At 37.4% G+C, this 23095-nt stretch overlaps 1 protein-coding gene and 1 long non-coding RNA gene across 4 annotated transcripts; one reads left to right on the top strand and one right to left on the bottom strand.

Annotated features, from left to right (window-relative positions):
* The first annotated feature begins 594 nt into the window (after positions 1 to 594).
* LOC308412249 (hemicentin-1-like) lies at positions 595 to 23071 on the top strand. Of its 3 annotated transcripts, none has more exons than XM_080906465.1 (14): positions 595 to 751; positions 3430 to 3687; positions 3779 to 4126; positions 4285 to 4509; positions 5550 to 5777; positions 5865 to 6128; positions 6751 to 7008; positions 7777 to 7914; positions 8701 to 8910; positions 9472 to 9714; positions 16508 to 16645; positions 17935 to 18144; positions 18517 to 18759; positions 20736 to 23071. In XM_080906465.1, the coding sequence occupies exons 1-14, from the start codon at positions 658 to 660 to the stop codon at positions 20954 to 20956; spliced, it is 3078 nt and encodes a 1025-aa protein (XP_080762591.1). In that variant the 5' UTR covers positions 595 to 657; the 3' UTR covers positions 20957 to 23071. The 3 variants fall into 3 exon arrangements, with proteins under 3 accessions (XP_080762591.1, XP_080762592.1, XP_080762593.1); XM_080906467.1 differs by lacking the exon at positions 595 to 751 and having other exon boundaries at positions 3615 to 3687; positions 3779 to 3823; positions 4032 to 4126; XM_080906466.1 differs by lacking the exons at positions 16508 to 16645; positions 17935 to 18144; positions 18517 to 18759; positions 20736 to 23071 and adding an exon at positions 11349 to 13648.
* LOC308412251 lies at positions 13674 to 14608 on the bottom strand. The gene is made up of 2 exons (XR_013974546.1): positions 14396 to 14608; positions 13674 to 14202 (listed from the first exon to the last, which is right to left on the bottom strand). It is a non-coding gene; the product is annotated as an uncharacterized lncRNA (long non-coding RNA).
* Positions 23072 to 23095: the final 24 nt, after the last annotated feature.

Genomic DNA, 23095 nt, shown 5'->3' with positions numbered 1-23095 from the left:
CTTCACTCTTCAGCTGATTTAGAGGGTTTGGGTAATTTTTTTGTTGTTTTAGTAGTAAAATGTAACTGTATATGCAACAGTGAAGTCGCATATACAGTATTTTAATTCATCCTTTATTTTTGCACATTTTCCATTCTTTTAAAGTGTAAAACTTTCCAAAAATAATCACATTTATGCTTTTTCAGGGGGTTTTCCCACAGTTCTAAAGAAAAGACAGGATGTCTAAATTTACAGACTTATGGAAAGAGGAAGTGTAAATGACCTAAACAGATTTTTTTTTTATTATTTGTCTAAAAGTCAACGGTCTAAATCCATTTTTATGTGTTTTTATGAATATAATATCATGAATTAAAGTTTTCACAGCAAATATCAAATTGTGTTAAATGGACAAAAATATTATTTAAAGCTATTAATGTCTGTAAATACCTCACTCAAGACCTACAATAGTTAACAGTGCAAACATCAGACTGTGTAACATAGCCTGACTCATGAAAAACAGAAATATCGCCCCCCGCATGCAAATTACTAACTGTGCAGTGAAAGTGGGAAGAGAGAGAGAGCAAGAGAGGGAGAGAGAGATAGGACTCTGCTTGTACTTATTCACGACAGCTCGGAGCTGCACAGTCCAACAGGGGAAGCTGAGCAGAGGAGTAACAAATGACTGAGGGGTCATTGTTGAGTAAGGCAACTCAAATGAGTCAAAGTAGATTATTTGTTCAGCTGTCAGTGGGGCTCCTTCTCATTGCGGCAGGTAAGATGCTCTCATTTTCATTGCTAAAATGACGGTCTTCGAGATTTATAATGCATATTTGGTGTAATTTTGTCATATGATGTCTTTTTCTCAGTGGCCAAGACTTGTTTTTATTTATTTTTGTTATTTATTTATTTATTATTTTATTTTCATTACCCACAAGGTCTATACGGATCAAGCATAAATGTGAAGCCATATTCGTGTTAGAGAAAGAGTCATTGGCGTGATTAGTAAAACAACAGCAGCTAAAGCTGTGACATGCCCCAGGTGCAGGACTTAATTTAACCAGAAGGGTGCGATAGATTGCCGTGTGTAAAAGAGAGAGAAAATAAAAGAAATGAAAAACAAATGGTGGATAGTTTCCCAGATTTTGTGAAAGAATGTGTAAAAGTACCCAGGGAGAAAAGAGGTGAAATCTGAACCAAATCTTTTCCCCTCAAATGAACACTTATTATGTGAAATCCAGTCTTCTTAGATGTGAGTTAAGGCTATTTATGCAACAGCAATTTCAACTTGCTGGCACTGGCTGTGACTCTGAATGTTCATTAGTGGTTTATTGGATTGATGTAGTTAAATGTATAGCCAGCTGTGTGTTGTTCTTTCCTTTCACTTTCCATTAAGTATATTTTTTTTTTAAATATGTCTTTTTTTGGAATTGGGAGAACATGGAGGAATACTGCAATAAGGCTTCAGATTAATCAATAATTTCTTTCTATTAAAAGGTTTGATTTGTACAACAACTTCTTTTCCCCTTTAAAGGTGTTGTCTTCGTAAGGGTTCATTGTTCACCGTGAGGTCATGGACTGTAACCTCATCAACCTCTTGCTTTCACTGTTATCATTTAGGGAAGTGTGGCTGTGTAAAAAAACACTCTTTGGCATTATGATAATCTTGTTTCTACACGAGTCCTCCTGAATAACAATGTGGGGGGTACGGTGAAAGACAAATCCTTTAAAAAAGCTCTTTTCTGCTTAACAGGAAAATATATCAAAACAAGGGCTTGATAAAAGAAAAGTCTTATCTGGTGAGAATATTCACTGACATATTTTTTGTTCAGTTAGTGCACTGACTAAAAAAAGGGGGGAGATTATCAAACTCATTGTCAAAAGAATGACTCACCATGGGAAAGGAATGTACACAGGCAAATGAAGTCAGCTTCCAGGAAAAATATGTGTTGTTTAATGATTTATTTTATCCATGGTGAGCAAGCAAGCAAACGGTGGAGGGAAGAAACTCAAATACAGGTATTAGTGAGCAAAGCAAAGAAACACACAGGAGGAGGTGGTAGATCCCCCCAAATTGCTAATTTGTTTGTTTGACTTCATCTGCCTTTTTTATTGTATTTTGTTGTTTAGTGAGACATTTAATATGCTTTTTTACTTGTGTTTTTTTAAGGTCTTAATGTCTTACAGAAAGTTATTTTACTACAGCAAAAATCTGTAAAACACTACAGGTCCATAGGGTGACTAGTTTTCCACTTCCCTCCAACAAAGAGGGAGAGTCCATACACTTCCTTTTCTGATTTCTTAATTTGTGCATCCTTGATGAGTCTCCTTACATTGTTCACTTAGTCTTTCGCACAAGAGATAGGACAGGAGAAGGAACAAGGAGAGAGGAGAGGAGGAAACAGGAGTTTAACAAACAAAAAACCCATTCAACCTTCATTTTAAAGCAATGTCAATTAAACAGATGAATTATAAGTCGACTTGTTAGCTTTGTTTATTTGCATCAACAAGGCGATTCCCAAAGAGCTAATAGCTGAAAACTTGGTATATATCTGCACAGTGTCCACTGTGGCCTGAGCGATGCATTTGGCTTCAGTTGACCTGTGTCTCATCAGAAATTGTCTCAGTGGAAGGCTGGCTGTCAACAAACCATTCTTCAGGAAGGGAAATGGATAGAAAAGACTGAGGTGTGCCAAATTACACAAGAAATGGACTGAAATAGTGCCAACAGGTGTTATGAAGTGCAAATAGTCATACGTATTGAAGAGGGCATCTGAAAGGTACAACAGTATGGTGGAGGTTTTGTCGTGGTATAGGACTACGTTTCAGTCTTTGGTGTTGGTAACTTTGTCAAAAGTGATTGAATTACAAATGCAGAAAAGTACCATCTTGCAGTACCACCTGGAAAGCATCTGATTGGCCTAAAACTCTTCCTAAAAACACTACTGAAGTCCTCTTCACTGTTCTGCATGCGCAACATTTCTATCAGTGAAACTACGCTGTGAGTAACTGTGATGGGCTGCGGCTAGGCTGTTGGCATGTTGGTTTGCTGGAGCCTTACGTGTCCATGAGAGCATCATCTCTAACCTGGTTGTTCTTGTCAAAAATCTGACTGCACAGAGGTGCTGAGATGACCAGTACATGTGCTGTTCTTGCAGTAGCTAAAATAGCTCTGCAGCTGTTTCAGCAGGGCATTGCCTGACCCAACACAACCAGAGGAATGCAGGACTTTCTAGATCAGAAGCATATCCAGACACATCCTATTACACATATTAGCCTGATTGTATATACATATGTCGTAGTGTTGGTCTATAAAATATGCTTAAAACACAAACTTGCATTTCCTTTTTGACTAGTATATTTGGTTTGATTTGTCGATCCTACATTTTAGTTTTACTACAAAACAAAAACAATGTGAAGCATCTAAATATATATAATATTTCTATGCTGCAGGTGTAGGTGCCTCATGTCCCATTGAGTTGAGCCCCTCCAGTGTTGTGGTGCGGTATGGAGACCCAGTTTCAGTCAACTGCACCGCAACAGTGAGCCATGATGGAATGGGTTGGGAGGCTTCAGTTGGAGGGATAGGGATTACAGAGGTCAACCATTTGCCCTGGAATGTGGAGAGTTTAACAGAATGGGGCATCTCTGCTGTTTGCTTTATTAACACTAATGAGCAGTGCCAGAAAAATCTGAACATCGTTGTTTACAGTAAGTCCTGGTTGTTGTGCGTATATTATCACAATTATATTATGATAACTCTAATAACTCTGGTATCTAATAACTCCTTTCTTTTTCTCAGCATTTCCAGAAAAAATCCAAATCAACTCCACCGCTGACTCCAATGGTATGATGGTAGAAGGGGAGGAATATAACATTACTTGTGAAATCCCCAAAATAGCACCAGTCCGAAATCTTACTGTAAAGTGGTACAATGGAGACAGAATCATTGAATCAGATGTCTTAGAAATCATTGAACCAAATAACTTAAAAAATACTAAACAACCAGTGAAACTTTTATCTACCTTCCCGTTTACACCAACTCGAAACAACAGCGGTGCCAGGTTCAGATGTGAGGCACAGATGGACCTGAGCCCAGTAGGACCACATTTGAATGTATCGTCACAGGAGCTTACTATTACAGTTGTCTGTAAGTTTGAGCTTATTTGTTTGTAATTCACATAAAATACAATTCTGTCTCAGATAGTATTTGTGACTATTATGTTTACCTGGCAAGATGGTATATGTCTGAAAGAAGGATAAAACATTACATTGTAACAAATGGTTGGTGCTTTTGCTTCTTTTCAGTTGGACCAGATGTACAGTGTTCCAATATTATTGAGCTAATGGAAAATGAATCTTTGGAGGAGAATTGCAATATAGCAGGAAATCCCACCCCCTCGGTTAAATGGCTGAAAGATGGACAACCCTTCAACTCAACCACTCCGATGAGAAGGGAAAATGCAGGGATGTACACACTTGAAGCTAATGGCTCACTCTCTGTCCAAAAGAACATCCAGGTTCATGTGTTATGTGAGTGTCACATCCACTTTTATGACAAACTAACAAAACTAATACTACATTTGAACATTATACATTTAAAAATAGCAGAAATTGCTGGATGCACAAAGTGGAAGAAGTGCTCAAGTCCTAACTGAGAGTAGCTGTCACTGTTTTAATCAAATGACTCAAACTTACAACACAGTACGCAGGTTTAAAGGTTTTAATTAACAGAGTCTTGGGAAACAAGAGCATTGAATTTCAAAGGAAGCCTGGCTACTTAATCAGGTGAAAGTCTCCGGACTGTCACTTTATCTGTTCACATGCTGGGATGAAACACAGGTGAATATTCAAGAATGATCTCTTAAAATGTTTCTCTTAGTTCTGGTTAGTGTCAGTCAGGCCAAACTGCGACTGGAGCAGTATCTCTGTCTTCCAGCAGATAAATTCCTTTGAAGGACAAAAACTCAGTGTCATACTCAGCTGTGTGGGAGGATATTGTGGACATAAATGCAGGAGGCAGGACCTTGACTCGAAGCAAAACTTTTAATGCTGACTAGACCAAAGAAAACACAGAAAGACCAAAGTTCAGGAAAAACAAGGAAACCATGCCAGACAATCCAAAAGCCATAAATAATTGGGAAATAAATATTCTCAGGGCATTACAGAGCTGGAAGACAAACAACTATGAGGGTCAAAGCAACAAAGAACAAGGAGAGACTCAGACAATATACAATGTAATACAAGAAGGTGAAGAGGGTTAACATGACAAAAGGGAAAGGGAGTAGGACAGGACAGTGTAGGAAGGCAAAAAAAAGACAAAGCAGAAAGATGACATGAATGGAAACTACAAGGGAACTAACTAAAGGACAAGCTGAGAGTAACAAAGTTAAGAACAGAAGACTCAAACAGCAAGACTGAAATATAAACCATGAAGAGCCTATATAAAGCAGAAGATAAACAAGAATTGTAAATACAAGGGAAGAATAACAAAAAACTCAAAACCAAGGGTCCCAAACCCAGGGAGGACCACACTGAGTGTTTGTCCTTTTCCTTTGTCCTTTCCTTTTCAGACGGACCAGAGTTGAACTGCCCAAGCATTTACATGGCAGAGGAACATACTCCTCACAATCTCACCTGTACTGTTGATGGCTTTCCTGAACCTGTCATGGTCTGGTACAGAGATGATGAGGTGGTGGAACTTCCAAAGACGTTGACGAGACTTGATGCAGGACATTACTTGATCACAGCTTCAAACAATCAGTCAAACGTTAACGCCACTGTGGAAATTATTGTTCACTGTAAGTCTTTCAGACACACGTCAAGCGAGAGTGATTACATACGTATATTTTACTCCTTTTTGTCTTAAATGAAATTATTGTCTTTAGATCAGCCATCAGAGATATTTGAGCTTCAAGACCTTGAAGTCCACATTGGTTCCACTGTGGAGCTGAAGTGCTCCTCCAGTGGAAACCCACGACCAACGTATACCTGGAATTATTACCAGACTGACAATGTGATGGAGGAAAATGAAGATGGAGTATCCCGTTTGGAGATTCACAGCGCTACTGCATACAACATGGGTACCTACACGTGCCATGCATGGAACAACAAGGGAAGAATTTCCAGAACAATCAAAGTGACAGTTATAGGTAGGTGAACTGCAGTACACAGTATGCAACATAATCGATCTACCAATTATAGCCTGCTTAGATAATGTCCTGGAAAGAGTGATAAAGTATCATGGATTGTGTGTAATATGAGAGCATTAATAAAAACCAGCTGATCCGCATGCTTTTTGGCTTTTGAGTCTAAATCGAGAAGTATCGATTTACAGCTTCTCACCATTACCACTACTGATGTGTTGTTCAAACCAAATGGGGAAGAAGGGTGATGTAAGTGACTTTAAATGAAGCATGGTTATTGGTTCAGTTTTCGAGAATTTTTAAAAACTGCTGATTGACTTGCTGATAAAAAATATATATACCTCAGTTCAGATCACATTTTACCTTATATTAAGAGTAATTTGGCTAAGTAAATGTGACACATTTAACTGATATGTGTTGCAGGTGCAGTCCACCCCAAATAATTCTTTGAGCTAGGGAGGGGTGTATCCTTCCTGGGATCTTTTCCTGTTGCCTCCAAAGAAACAGCTTAAAGACCTTTCCTTTCATTTCACTACAGTGCTGGATGTGGAAATCTTGCATTATTGTAATGAAGGAATGTAGATTTGGACTGAAATAACATTTCTCACTCCCACCCTTCCTTCTGCAGGTGCTGAGCAAGAATGCCCACTTGAAATAACTCCAAATCCAATGGTGCTTGAGTACAGAAGCAGAGCGCAGGGTGCAACGTGCAGCTCAACATCCGCCATCTCCACAAATGTCAAGAGAATGTACTGGGAGGGTGTAGAATCTGATAATATGACTTGGTTTACTAACACCAATGAAGACTGGGGGATGACGCCAGTTTGCACTGCAACATTTCAAGGAATAGGAAAATGCCAAAAATCATTGAACTTTACTCTTTACAGTAAGTATTCTCAACCCGAGCTGGCAAAAATACAGACATCCTGTACTTGAGTAGAACTACACATCCTTGTGTTAAAAAATACTCTGGTAAAAGTACTGTTTTAAACTTCTTTACTAAAGTAAATGGGAAAAGGTACAGACTCAGAATGTACTCAAAGTAAGAACGTATTGAGTAGTACCTTGTGCTATATTAATGTAATAAAATTGTAGTATATGGGAATAGAATATTTTCAGTCTTCAGTTATTTCAGTCTAAATTTTATTCTAATGATTGTTCTCAGCATGACTCAGTAATGAGCATAGGAAAAAATGATTTTTTGAAAGAGCTCTATCTTCTGTTTCCTACATTGTAGAGGATAACTTTGCCTCCACACATAAACAGGAAACACAGTCAGAGGTTAAAGAGAGATTCAGCAAAACACCTGCCCACTTTATCCACTATTAGTATGCCTTTTGTGTATTACAGTTTAGGATCAAATTGATTTAATGTTTAAAAGCACAAAGTGATGTGAAATAATATCTCAACTTGAATGTGTTAAACCAAACGTAACAAGGTTGTTTTGAAAACATAAGGAATGGAAAGTATAGACAGCTGTCAGAAAAATACTCAGTATTGAACACTCAAGCAAAGTACAGATACCTGAGAATTATTTGTGCTTTGTTACTTTCCACCTCTATTCACAACAATTTTTATACTTTTGCTGCCTTCAAATTTGAATCTTAAATTGTGTTACTCTGCTCTTTCCTCTCCCAACAACTCTCCACTGTAGAAAAACCAGACAGTGTTTCCATTTACCACGTGCGTCGCTTGAGCTCTGTGGAAGAGGGCAAAGAGTTCCAGCTGCGGTGTGACATTGTCAGCATCGCTCCAGCACAAAACGTCACTGTGTTGTGGTACAAAAATCAAGGTGAGGAGCTTTTCTGTAAATATTATAGACGTACTGTGTGAGACTTGCAATACAACACAATACAGTGCTTTGAGAGTCTTTCTAGTGTCCAGCAGTGGACAACGCCACTGGATGCAAAAGAAAGATTGATCATAGAAAGAGAAAATTACGCTACCTTCACCTCCACCATATATAATAATGATGATTTAAATCAAAAGGATCCAATTTGAGTTCATCAATCTATAAGACATCTTGCCTCTGATTTTCAGTCCAGTTCTCATGTAATTTGAAGACGACTTCTGATGAGGCTTCAGCGAACATTAAATGGATGATAAACCTGTAAATGTTAGTTAAACCAACCAGTGCACTTATATAGAAAAAACAAAGTGCCTTAAGATCTAATTAAAAAGTGATTCTTGTATAGGTTTTCTGCTATGTGTACACACAACACTAGTTCATCCCTTCAGTTAGGTGTCTTTAATATGGTTGAGTGGTTCATCAGCTAGTGTTAAGATGTTTAACAAAGTGGTCATATTACAATGAGTTGACTGAAAATGAGTGAAAAAAGTAGCCAATAGCAAAAGAAAAAGCCTTTAAAAGACCTTCACAAAGCCTGTAGTAGAACTATTGTTCAAGACCGCTTTAAAACTCATTGCTTCTTATAAACTAAATATAAAGAAATAAGGAGTGGCTCAAGATCTTCTCACAGTACTGTAAGTTATGCTTAACTTCTGTTGTGTCTCCCGCTCATACATAAACAAGTAGAAATGTCAGCTTTTGTCTTTTTATTTTCTTATTTTCTGTCAGACATACTGAAAGAAACTGGCTGTCAGCTTGAAAACAACAAAACCTGCAAACTCAGTGATGTCAGATCCCCGGTAAATGTTTCTGCCACGATTAATGTCAACCTGCAAAGGAAAGACGACGAAGTGGTGTTCAGATGTGAGGCTCGGCTAAACCTGAGATTAAATCCTCTTCCGACTACAACATCCAGCACCCTTAAGATCACTGTCCTGTGTAAGATCCCACTTCATATTCACTTTTCCCTATTAGGGGAAGCTACCATTCCTTTTGTTATGTTGAACATATACTGTTACTCTCTTAAGTGTTTATGTTAAAAGTAGTGAAATGTTCAGACAAAGATGTAAAGATATTTAAAAGTACACCATTTGACTCTTTGCTCTGAACATCAGATTTCTAAAATTTGTCTTTCTATTGTGTCACTGTCATATCAGTTTATGAAAGATTTCCTTATATAGTCAACTGCTCCAGGCATAGCACATCTTTAAAGTCAAACAATAATCTTGCTAGTGCATATAGATTACAGCATGTAATTAAAAGACTAAATCCATCATTATCTATAACAATATGAAGGTAAAGATAATGTAATTACAAAACAGAGACACCCTGCTTTAACCTTGTTGCAGATATTTGTGCTATTCACTCTTTCCATTTAAATTTACTATTCTTAACATTGGTGTACGGATGAGTTTTAAACAGCATATTTGTTTATTTTGGGTGGTATTGCTTGAATACTCAGTGTTTGACATTATTCTGTTTACCTTTGTGTCACAACAGATAAGCCCAAAATTAATACCACAAAGCTTCCAAAAGAAATCCCCGTGTTCAGAGGCTACTCTGAGGAGCTTGTTTGTGAAGCAGAAGGTTACCCAATCCCAAAGATCCAGTGGCACTACAACCCAGAGTCCCATGTGAATGTGTCTAAAGGAAAACTCACTGTGTCTGAGCCGGGCATCTACAACTGCACTGCCAGCAATGACGTTGGTTCTGCATCACATGTGGTTGAAGTGATTTTAAAAGGTAACACACTTTTAACACACAGATTTTTCACCTTATGCACCTTTTCTGTACATTTTTACATGTATGTGTTTCTGGATGAACTTAAAGCCAAACAATCAGAGGGTTCCACTGCTGTTAGCCAAGACAATAAAAATATAAGACTGCCCTAGATGTTTTATTAAAAAGTCACGGCTCTTTACATGAGGAGTACAGTGGATTCACGAGGGCAGTGGAAACAACTAGGTAACAAGAAAAATGGTGAACTAGGTAGGGAAAGTAAAAATTGAGTGAGTTCCATTTCTAGGTTCTTATCTGTGACTAAAGAACCTAACATTCTTAAATATAACACAGAAGGGGAGAAGGCTATGAAAATACCACAACAAAATTTACAAAATAAACCCTAGGCAGAATACTAATAGAAATGAAAAGGAGCTGAAATAAATACTAAGGAATATAAAAATCAAATATAAGCAATAAACTTGGAAAAAAAAACTTCAGTTTCAATTCAATTCAGTTCAAATTTATTTATACAGCGCTAAATCACAACAACAGTCGCCTTAAGGCACTTTGTATTGTAAGGTAGACCCTACAATAATACATACAGAGAAAAAAAAACAATCATATAACCCCATATGAGCAAGCACTTTGGTGACAGTGGGAAGGAAAAACTCCCTTTTAACAGGAAGAGGTCTCCAGGTGACCCCAGGTCCATTATTGTCATGACAACAATGCTTTTTATTAAATCCTTCAACATGCAGACTGGAGGGACTTGGCACTGTTTCTGATTAGTAGTACTTCCTGATTCACAGCCATCCATCCTCTTAAAGGGCCTGTTTTTTTGAAGTCACATCTTGAAGTCATTCACTGAACATCTGCCTCTATTTTGGCTGTTTCCAAAATAGAGGCATATCTGACTCTAAAAAAGAGGAAACTGCACACTCATATGGCAGTGACTTATCAGTCACAAGCGCTATGTCCTACAAAATTTCCTATTTTATGTAAGCATAATTTGCAAAATATCCCCCCTGTAAATAAAACTGTATTAAATAAAACTTGAAACTACTAACTGAGATTATAAAATCTACAATGTCGAAGGTATATATGCACCAGCTTCACTTTTAAACCAATGGGGTTATGTCTGTCTTACAGTCATGGTAAAAAGAAATGCTCTCTTTAAATACAGTATAAATACAGTCTATGGATTTTGCAGTATGCACTGGTTCACTGCTGCTGGTGACATTAGGGAATGGGTAATGATTTGTGCATGTGATGTTTCTAACACCATCATAGTAACATAATAACCATAACAATAACCATAATACACTTGTTACAGTTTTCTTTCTGTTTCTGTTGCTGAAAACATTACTTTGAATGGACATTTAAGGAATTCTAAAGCATTAAATCTTATTGATATTTTATTATTTTATTTCCAGCCCCACAATTTCTGGGTGAATATGATCTATAACTTCTCACCTAAAATGCTTTCAAACTTCACCGGTATTACTACTACTGCACATCTTTACTTATACTTTAGCTTTTATTTTGTATGTGTATTTGCTGACCTCTTTAAATAGTAGAGTTACATATAGAGTAAAAATGTTACATTTCTATTGTTGCACACTGAAGTGTTTCCTGTTTGACTGTCTTCATTGCAGAGGACTACCTACCTCTCATCGCTGGATTTGTGGCTCTTGCAGTTGTAGCCATCACCATTGTCTTCCTCTTAATCTACTCAGTCTACTACAAGAACACCAAAATGCGCCACTACAACTTTAAAAACCCCAAATTTAGCGAGCACAATGGGAATGTAGCTCACAGCAACGGCGACCTGCAGTTCCCTATGACCAGACTTTCAACGCAGTACATCTCTGCGTAGTAAAGAACAGACTGCTGAGCAATCTGAATTGGCTGCAGTTAACAGTGTTTTTAAAGTATGATTACCACTTCGACAAAGATCTATTCATTCAAATATCACGCAACCTTCTACTGCATATCGATTTTCCAATACATCATAATCAAAGGTGTAGTCCTATTTGTCTAAGTAACATTGTGCATCGGTCACGACAAAAGCTTTTTCACTGCAGAAGCAAATTTACATTATTCAACTACAACTGAGCAATAGTGATCAATGCCAGCCTGACCTTAGTAATATAAAACTCATCTCTCTAATCCCTTTCACCAGTTCTTACATGCTGCTTACAGCTCTTTCCTTTCTGGATGTGTCTTCTTAATTTTCCATACTGTCTGTTTGATAGTTGCCCGCTCTCTCTCAAACTTGCCTCTCTCCCTCATGTAATCTGTGGTGAATTTTGCACCACTTTTCACACATTTAATCTCAGGGTTATGAACATATCTGACTGCTAGTTTCTGAAGCCCTAATTTGCCCTTGCCGTGTAATTATTGAAATGAATGTAATTATTGTAATGTATGTAATTTGGGGCATGGTTAGATCACCCAAAGCTTTCTTTCCCATGAGCACATTTTAGTGAACGCATCATCACGGTAATTTGCTCTGGTGCTTTCAGTCACAAAACTGACACTCTGTCTCTTCGGTAAACTCTAGCAGAGCCTTTCTGACCTCAAAAGAAGGTTTTGTGATGGCACAGGTCGTTACTAAATCTGGCCCTAGATGTCAAGATGACATTGTTGACCAATTACTTTGTTGTCTTTTAACTAAAACTCTTAAAGTGACAGCTATATTTTGAATGATTAAGCTAAGTGGATGTTTTATTTCCTGTCTTGGAGAAACAAAATGTTGGGCATGACTCTGGACTACACCTCTGATTATAATAGTGTTTCATCCTTAAGAGAGTAATGCTAGGTGCAACCACAGTTCCATGAGTCTAATCATTTAAAGAAAAAAATAGCATCAACCATACTTGATTTAAATTTGACAGGGTCTCTCCATGTTCCCCTCTTCCTTCCATGAAAGTTTTGTTCTCACCACTCCACTCACAAAACTGTAATTTCACTGTGAATCCTAAACTTGAGCACTCATCAGCTTCACTCACAAACTAACGTGACATCATATCCACAATTATCACTGGTCATTAGAGCTATGTGAGCACACTGAATACTGTTTTTGTGTATCACTAATTCAATCTTTATTTACCAAACAACCCACAACATTTCAACAGTTTATTCTTTCAACTCGTAAATGAGGCTCAGTCAAATTTTGATCAAGGGGTTTTTTTGTAACTTGATTGCACCTACCATATTTACACAAGTGTGTATCTACTACTGGATTCTTGCCAGTTTTCACTGGATAGAAATATGTGAAGGAGTGATAAGTTTGCTTCTGACTTGAAAGTAGAACCTTTCCTAATTTAATGAGCACAAAGATATTTGATGTTTTTATTTTTTGTTTTTTTCATGGTTCTTTTTCCTTCTTAAGGTTTCAAATCAGTATGCTTCAAGCTGAAATTCAAAATATATATATATATATATCAATTACACCGTCTTGTCACCAGGTGCATTTCACAGGGAGATTTGGTACATAATTTTTTTTTTTTTAAACATCTCTGCAGAGCTCAGCAGTGCACACACACACAGACACACATGCAGCAATTTCATTTTTTAACTTCCCTTTATCACAGTCATACATATCATATAAAAATGTCAGTCAAAATGTAGCTGTTAATGTGACTGTGTTATGTAATCAAAATGTGCAGAGATGCTCTAACAATGTACCAATCTCCATGTGAAATTTAACAGGTGAGGACCTACAAGCATTAAAGTACTTCAGTGTATACCATGTATTGAGCCAACTGTTGTTTCAGTCATAACTTCCTATAAGTCACTCTGCATTCCTTTCTACATATGTAGCCTTTTCTGTGCCTGGTTCTTTCTATGCCAAAATCTAAAAGGTCTCTCATTATGGGACAAATTGTCCTGTTCCACAGATGAGTGACCACAGGCACTGCTACCCCAGTGTCTATATGAGCTGTATGTAAATGCATATATATATATATATATATATATTTATTTTTTTTATTTTTTTTCCTTTTAAGAAAACGTAAAGACTATTTAATGTATTATGAAAATGGACTGCATGGCGATATGATGGCATTGCAAATTATTGAAGGGTTAATGGAGTTCAAAGCCTTTTTGTGAAGGGTGAGGAGACCTTTATAACACATATGTATATACTGTTGTAAATATTTGTGACTGAGGAAAAAATAAGTATTTTCTTATTAAAATGATCACTTTTTAAACATGTTGTTGCTATTTATATGCATGTACAGCGAGTATGGCATATTGAAGAAAACTGATGGTTTCAGTTCAATTCAGTTTTATTTATATTGCACAAAATCATTACAACAGTCGCTGCAAGGCGCTTTATACCATAAAGTAAAGACCCTACAATAATACAATAATACCCCTTTCAAGCAAGCACTTGGCGACAGTGTGGAGAAAAAACGCCCTTTTAAGCAGAAGTAACCTCCAGCAGAACCAGACTCAGGGAGGTGCAGCCATCTGCTGCAACCAGTTGAGGGTGATGGGAGAAGGCTAGGAAAGGAAGGTGGAAAGTTCCAACAAAGGAAAACAGTAAATAGGGTTTTAAAACTCTTTACAAATAATTAAGAATGGCTGTTGAAAACTAAAGGAAAAAAAAGAAAACTAAAATCAAAAGAAAATTGATGGCTAAATACCAACATTAGCATGTCTTATTTAAATGATAATAATGTGATGAAATACTAACGTCTTGATGCATTCTCAATCATCCAGGAAAATAAATCTCCAAAAGTTGATTCTGTTCATCTGGACGTAGCGTTTTGTGGGAGAAACGTTTCGTCACTCATCCAAGTGACTTCTTCAGTCTCAGCTGACTGCAGGTTTCCCCAAATCCAACTTTACTCGTAACCCGGAAGCTCTCCCCACACACAGCCTTATGGGAACAGTAGTCTACCGCTACACTTATAAACAGTACATTTGCATAATTACTGAAGTCATTATGCAAATGTACTGTTCATAAGATTTGGGGAAACCTGCAGTCAGCTGAGACTGAAGAAGTCACTTGGATGAGTGACGAAACGTTTCTTCCACAAAACGCTACGTCCAGATGAACAGAATCAACTTTTGGTGATGAAATACTAAGTTCTGAATCGAAAAGGGAGTCCTACCCAGTACTAAACAAGGTGTACCTAATATACTGACCAGTGAGTCTAGTATGACTGTGACTAAAAAGATTACATTACTCCATACAAGCTACCCAACACGAATCCATCTACTTTTATCTAATCCACTTCAAAGATCTACTTTTTTCCTCTGCATTTATGTTTACTGACTCTCTGCATCAAAGAGCCACTTGTGTCACTTAATGCATCACTTTAAATGAACCTTTTCTTGTCTTTACACTAAATGTTGCTACTTTACATTTTAACTAACTGCATTGTCTTTGTCACTTTAAACTGTGATTTATTAGCACTGCTGCGGTGTTTTCTTAGTCAGGGGTAGTGAGTGCACTCAGTGTCTCTCTGTGCCCACTGTTGGGGGAGGGACAGTTTCCTCCCCGGTAACTGCTGGGAGCTGGGAGCGGCGTGCTGCTGTCAGCTGTAGCTTAGCTTAGCTTTCTCCTAAAAAAGTCAACAAGTCGCCGCTGGTTTACTTAGCAGCTGAGCTGAAGCGATATACACTCCAGCTCACTGTAAGAGAAAGGAAAGCCAAGGAAAAGGAGCGGCAGCTGTTGGAATAAGAGACTCAGAAAGTTTACTCTAATGGATTATTTGAGCTTTCTTCGTCTTCTTTCAGCCCTTTTGACAGTAGAGCTGTTATCGCTTTCTAACGGGGCAGAAACCAGTAAGTAAGAAACACTTGAGAGCTCATGTTTTCTTTGCTGTTGACATGGAAATAACAGAGGCTAAGGGTTCCATCCCTGCGTGCTTTGGAGTTTGCCTATAGCAAAAAGGGAGTGTTTAAAAAGTTGGGAAAGTGTGAATGAAGTTTTTAGTGAAATCCTTTATTTATCCAGGAAAAAGTTTCACTGAGTCTAGTTTTCAAGAGAGGCATGTACAGGAAGCCTATTCCTAAACGATTAAATGGGAGACAAAAAATGACAAAAGTGGGAAAATTAGTGACTTTTATTGTTGGGGTTATAAGGATCTTCTGTATATTTACATTTTCCCCCAACAATCTGTTTATTGTAGATGCATGGTTAAAAGATATATGTCTCAGGTGTCATAACATTGTACTTTGTAATACGTGGAAATGAACTGAGTTGAATGTGACGCATTTAACTGATATGTGTTGTTGGTATAGTCCTCCTCAAAGAATGGTGGGCAGCAAGTGCAGACTTCCCTGTGGGAGGGGTGTATCCTTCCTGAGTGTTTTCCTGTTGCCTACACAGGAACAGCTTAAAGAGCTTTCCTTTCATTGCTATTTCACTACAGCGCTGGATGTGGAAATCTTGCATTATTATATATAATGGAGGAATGTTGACTTGGACTTTTACTACCACTCATCTTTCTGCATGTGCTAAGCAAGAATGCCCATTTGAAATAACTCCAAACCCAATGGTGACTGAATACAGAAGCAGGGTGCAACATGCAGCTCAACAGCCACAATCTCCACAAATGTCTAGAGAATATACTGGGAGGGCGTAGAATCTGATAATATAACTTGGTTTGCTAACACCAATGATGACTGGGTGGTAACGCTAGTTTGCACTGCAATATTTCCAAAACTACGAAAATGCAATAAATCATCGAAATGCACTCTTTACACTTTTACCACCTTCAAACTTGAATGTCAACTTTTGTTACTGTGCTTTCTTTCTGTTACTGTGATTCCCTCTCCCAACAACTCTTTACTGTAGAAAAACCAATCAGTGTTTCCATCAATCACGTGGATAACGTTACCTCCATGGAAGAGGGCAAAGAGTTCCAGCTGCGGTGTGACATTGTCAACATTGCACCGGGAAAAAAACCCACTGTTTTGTGGTACAAAAATCAAGGTGAAGAACTTTTTTTGTAAATGTTATAGCTTACGCCAGGTTTCTTTGTCTGTATTATGCTGGGGGAGTGAGAAATGGGTACAGACGAACGTGAAAATGCAAGACATAAGGCAAAAACTGAGTTTATACAATTCCAAGTTTAATTATTATATCCATATTTGTTAGGACCTCTTTAATTCTTCAATACAACCCAAACTTTCTTGGGGAAGCTTGTAGTTTCTTTAAATAGTCTTGAGAAATAGATCTCCAGGCTTCTTGAAAGACATTCAAAGCTCTTTTTTTAAATATTAGTAGCCTTTTGTTCTGTTCTTTGTCAAGATCCCACACTGCTTTGATAATGTTGAGGTTCGGGTTCTGGGGAGGCCAATCCATGACTGTTTCATTGTTTGTTTTTCTATCCAGGTATGCGTTTATTGTGTTGGCAGTGTGTTTGGGATCATTGTCATACTGAAAAATGAAGCATCTGCCAATCAGCCACTTTGCAGATGGTATTGCATAGTGGATGATGGTACTTTTCTGTGTTCATAATTCCATCAGTTTTGACAAGATTCCAAACACCACTGGCTGAAATGCAAACACTTACTGCATGTCTCTCCTGACCTTCTCCATGCATATAGATGAAGATTTGAACCCAAAATTTTTCATTTTGATTCATCAATCCATAAGACCTGTTGCCACTGATTTTCAGTTCAATTGCTATAATTTGGCAGCTGTTTTTGCATGTTGTCCTCCACTGGTCCAGTATTGCCTTACATTTCTTTAAAGACACACAGCACACCAAAGTCTCAAGATAGTGGTTCCCTGGGAATTACTTGATTGATGCAACAATTCTATTTTATGCCTGTAAAACTGTGTTATCTTTGGTATTTTTATGAAATAAAAATACAACAAAATTTGTGTTTGCAACAGGATGCTTGATTCTTGCAATGTTTTCTGTTATGTATAGACACAACACTGATTCATTACTTGAGTTAAGTATTAAGACATTTAGCAAGCAAAGAAAAAATTCCTCTGAAAATGGTTAGGTAGGAGTGGACTGAATAAGTGAAGGTAATAGCCAATATCCAAAGAAAAACCTTGGAAAGACCTCCAGAAAGTGTGGGGAACTATTGTTCGAGATCATTTTAAAATATTACAAGAAAGTCAGGCAAAATGTAAAGAAATAAGGTGTTGCTTGAGACTTTTTCACGGTACTGCAAGTCATGCTTCATTTCTGTTATGTCTCCGACTGATATGCAATCAGGTGGAAATGTCAGCTTTTGTCTTTTTGTTGTCTTATTTTCTGTCAGACATACTGAAAGAAACTGATTGTCAGCTTGAAAACAACAAAACCTGCAAATTCAGTGATGTCAGATCCCCGGTAAATGTTTCTACCACGATTAATGTCAATCTGCAAAGGAACGACAGCGGAGCGGAGTTCAGATGTGAGGCTCTGTTAGAAACGGGAGCAAACACCCCTCAAAATACAACATCCAGCACTCTTAAGATCACTGTCCTGTGTAAGATCCTATTTTCATATTCACTTTTCCCAATTAAGAGGAATCTACCATTCCTTTTGTTATGTTGAACATATACTGTTTTTAAGTGTTTATATTAAATGTCGTGAAATATTCAAATAAAGAGGTAAAGATATTTAAAAGTACACAATTTGAACAAAAAGTTCCACTTTGGGATTCTTTGCTCTGAATACCCAATTTCTAAAAAAATTTTCATGCTATTCATTCTTATATTCTCAATTGGATTCATCTCAGAGGTGTACAGATGGGTTTGAAAATATGCTATTCAAATTGTAACGCATTGTTTGTTTTTCATGGTATTGCTTGAATACTCATTGTCCTGACATTACTGTATTTACCTCTTTGTCACAACAGATAAGCCCAAAATTAATACCACAAAGCTTCCAAAAGAAATCCCCGTGTTCAGAGGCTACCCTGAGGAGCTTGTTTGTGAAGCAGATGGTAACCCAACCCCAAAGATCAAGTGGGGCTACAACCCAGAGTCTCATGTGAATGTGTCTAAAGGAAACCTCACTGTGTATGGGCCTGGCATCTACAACTGCACTGCCAGCAATGATGTTGGTTCTGCATCATATGAGGTTAAAGTGATTCTAAAAGGTAATACATTTCTGTACTACATGTTTCTGCAGAAACATAAAGCTGAAGTTCTGCAAAAGCATGAATATAAGGCTGTCCTAGACTGTATATAAAAGATGGACATGGCCAATGTGGCATTTCCCATGTAAATGGTACTTATGTATTGCTCTATTTGAGAACTTTTACTACAAGTCACCCAATCACACACACATTCATATGTCTGTCATATTTTGGAGTGTAACAGAACCAAATGGAATATGGATAAAACGACAGATAAACAATGAGCACAATCACACAGAACACAGTACAATTCAACAAAGGACAAATAAAAAGACACAACTCTTTAGATGAGAACCACGGAGGGTTCGTGAGGGCAATTGAAACAACTAGGTAACAAGAAATAGGTGAAGATAATCAAGGCCAACCAGACAAGAGGAAGTAAAAATAAAAACAAGATACTGAAGACAAACAGTTAATAAAATAAAAAAGGAAGTCACTGACTAACATACAGACAAGACCCTAACATACTTTGAACTAATGAACTATGAAATACCACAAAATAATATACAAAAAACTAACACCAAATAATAAGTGCAAATAACTCACAATTTTGGGTTCAAGACCAAGGATCATAACAACAATGACCTGGGTTAACACAGGTTCAGTATCTTGTCCATGAATCCTTCAACATGCAGACTAGAGAAGCTAGGGACAATTCTTAAAGCCATGCACTGTTTCCTTTTTAAACCCATGGAATATGACTGTCTTATTCATGGTAAAAAGAAAATCCACTCTCTTTAAGTTCTCAGATTTCTTCATCAGAAAGAAGAGTGGGCGAGAATTCCCCCCAAATCACTTGCAAACAATTATTTAACTTATTGCTGCTAAAAGTGGTTGTCCAAGCTACTGAATCATCATAAGTACTTGGTTTTTGTTGAATAAATAATGATGCTGGTGTTCATCTCGGGCTTAATTCGTTTTAAGACCTTGTAAAGTCAAGGTGATATGATATGTAAAACCCTACAGCTTTCTTTTTACCATGACTGTATATTTAAGTATAATTGATGACTATGAGGGTCCCTTCATGCTCCAAAAACAACAGCTTCGGGAGGTGGTAGAGTGGTAAATGTGTAGCTAAAATATCTGCAGGAATTTAAAAAATTTCAATTTGCTGCTATAACTTTGCACTGTCCACGTTTTGCTGTGACACAACAAATTTCCCACATGTGGGACTAATAATCTTCTTATCTCTCTTATCTTTTAAATATGTTGGGGAGATCCGCCATGAAAATTTGAGGCTATGATCAAATACAGGATATATCCACAATAAGTTTGGAGTTCCTAATAAAGTGCTCAGTGACTCTATGATGCCCTATGTTAGTTTTCATTCAGTTTCAGAAAACATTACATTGAATAGTAATTTCAATAGTAGTGCAGGAGGCTTCGAAGAACCTGGGCAGATCACCAGTTTCTCACAGGGAGACAGACAGCCATTCATACCCACACACCTGTGGACAGTTGCCAATTTTAAGGAAATATAAATCATAAAATGGACAATTTAGAATTACCAATTAACCTAACCACACTAACTGCATGTTTCTGGGCTGTGGGGGGGAAGCTGGAGTACCTCGAGAGAACCCAAGCAAACACAGAAAAAACATCCCAACTCCACAAAGAAAGGGGTGTGTGGAGATGGTAAATCATAAAATTATATTCCACAAATCTCTCTGTAAATATAACCTATAGCCTGTCACGTAGAACACACTAGAAACTTAAGGGGTACTACTACTTTGCAATTGATCTTCCTGCCCCAATACTTGGTCATTTTAAAAAATAAATTAGAAGCTATCAATCTTTATTTTTATTTGCACTTTTTAATTTTGCATGTTTGTTTGTTGACCCCATTAAATTATAGAGTAAAAAGTTTACATTTGTATTGTTGCACATAGGAAATGAACACCCTTGCATTGTTTCCCGTTTCACTGTCTATATTGCAGAGGACTACCTCCCTCTCATCGCTGGATTTGTGGCTGTCACTGTGGTAGCTATCTCCACCATCTTCATCTTCATCTACTCAATCTACTACAAGAACACCAAGATGCGCCGCTACAGCCTTAAAAACCCCAAATTCAGCATGCACAATGGGAATGTAGCTCACAGCAATGGTGACCTGCAGTTCCCAATGACCCGACTATCAAAGCAGTACATCTGTATATAGCACAGAATAGACTGCTGAGCAATCTGAACGGTCTGCATCTCTCTGCCACCAGGGTTAACAGGTTTTTCTTGTTTTGTTTTTTATTGCTGTTGTTGTTGTTGTTGTTTTTTTAAGTCTGAATACCGAGCCAAATACAAAGAAAGACTATTCTGTCCTCCAAACGTCAATCACCCTGTTATTCTCACATAGATTTCCCCTTACATTATAATCAGAGGTGTAGTCCTATTTGTATAAGTAGCGCATCGATCACAGGCACACAGCCTTTAGAGTTATTTGTTTTTAAGGCTATATCACCAAAGTGGCAAGTTTAAATTATTCAACTATAACCATAACATGCTGCTTACAGCTCTCTCCTCCCTGGATGTGTCTTCTTTGTTTTCCATGCTTTCCTGTTTGATAGGAACAGTCTCTCTTTAACATTGGTGCCATCTCTCTTCCTCACTTATTCTCCAGTGAACTTTAAATTCTACCGTTTTTCACATAGTTGTTACATTGTAGGCACACAGCTGTGTGCAGTGCTTTTGGTTTGTGCTGAAACTCTTCACCGAGTCTGCTCTAAATATGCAGAGTGAAGAGTCCCTTTCTACTCTGGTGTTTTTCTACACATCATACGTGTCATCTTTTCCACACAGATTTTAGGTTTATACTGTAGAGTAGTTTGGCCCTAGATAGCCCAGCTTTGATTACTTTTTTTTAACTTTGTTCCATGAAATATTGTTGACGTGACAACTGAATTTCGACCGATTAAGCTAACTGTGAATATGTTGTTTCCTCTCTGGTGGGAAAAAAAGAGGTGGGGACTATACCTGCAATTGTAAGTGTTTTATCCATAAGGCAGTAATACTAGGTGTAATCACAAATTTCCTTGATTTGAATAATTTAAAGAAAAAATAATGAAAACCATACTTGATTTAAATTTGGCAGGGTCTCTTTAAGGTCCTCTGCTTGTTAACATGTTCACCACTTCCATCATGGCTCCTGTTTTTAGATCCTTCAATGAAAGATCAGTTCTCACTACTCGACTCACAAAACTGTAATTTCACTGTGAATCCTAAACTTGAGCAAATATCAGCTACACTGACGAACTGATGTGACTTCATATCCATGATTAACACTGATAATTAGATCCGTGTCTCACGAGTCCAAGCCCAAAGGCTGAGCTAAGGTAAGGACTATGTGGAGTCACCACACAGCACATTGAATGCTTTTTTTGTGCCACCAAACAAAACACAAGACTTATCTCTCGGGGCCTTGCTTCATCCTTTTCCTATAAAGAAAGTAGTCAGAATGTGATTTACATTCAGTGATCTGAAAATAGCAGCCACACTGGAAGCAGTTTGGTTTTAAGGAAACAACAAAATAAAGTGAGGGTCAGAAACATTTAAATCAGGTTTTTGATTTATTTTTTTTATTTTTATTGTAGCTTTTACTCTTTGTGACTGTTATTGCACCTGGTGTAGTTACACAAATGAGCAACCTCGGCTTGAGATGTACAAGTCTGTCTATACTACTGGATTCTTACCAGTTTTCACTGGATAGAAAGAAGTGAAGGAGCAATCCAACTCGAAGGTGAAAAATTTTCCCATTTTATTTTTTTATATCTGATGCATGGTTGGTTTCACTAATGTTGATGTTTCTGTTAACCTTAAGACTTCAGATCAGAACCGTATGGGATTTTTCACGTCTTTAGGACATTGTGAATCTCAGACTGCTGTCCTTTAAACTGTTAAACTCACGGGAAATGCAAAGCTTATATAAACTGCTTTTACTTATTGCCTGCCCTGCCAGCAGTGCACACACAGCAGTTTTCTTATTTAACCTCACTCTTCAACGCATATCATATTGAATGTCTATATGAATTGTATATTCAGGGTAATATTTGATGTAAATCCAAAAGTTTATATTTATTTATGAGAAACAGTAAAGGCTGAATAATTTAGTGTTGAAAATGGACTGCGCACTGGTTAGTAATGCAAATTATTGAAGGGTTAATGGAGTTCAAATCCTTCGTGTGAAGGCTGAGGAGAACTTTATGACACATTTGTATATACTGCTGTAAATATTTCTGACTGGGGCAAAAGTGTATTTTGTTATTAAAAATGTCGCTTTTTAAAACATGCTGTTCCTATTTATATGCAT

Source organism: Rhamphochromis sp. 'chilingali' (assembly GCF_963969265.1).
Source record: "Rhamphochromis sp. 'chilingali' genome assembly, chromosome: 15".
Lineage (NCBI taxonomy): Eukaryota > Metazoa > Chordata > Actinopteri > Cichliformes > Cichlidae > Rhamphochromis > Rhamphochromis sp. 'chilingali'.
Note: the sequence above shows the minus strand (reverse complement) of the source record. Positions and strands in the feature narration are given on the sequence as shown.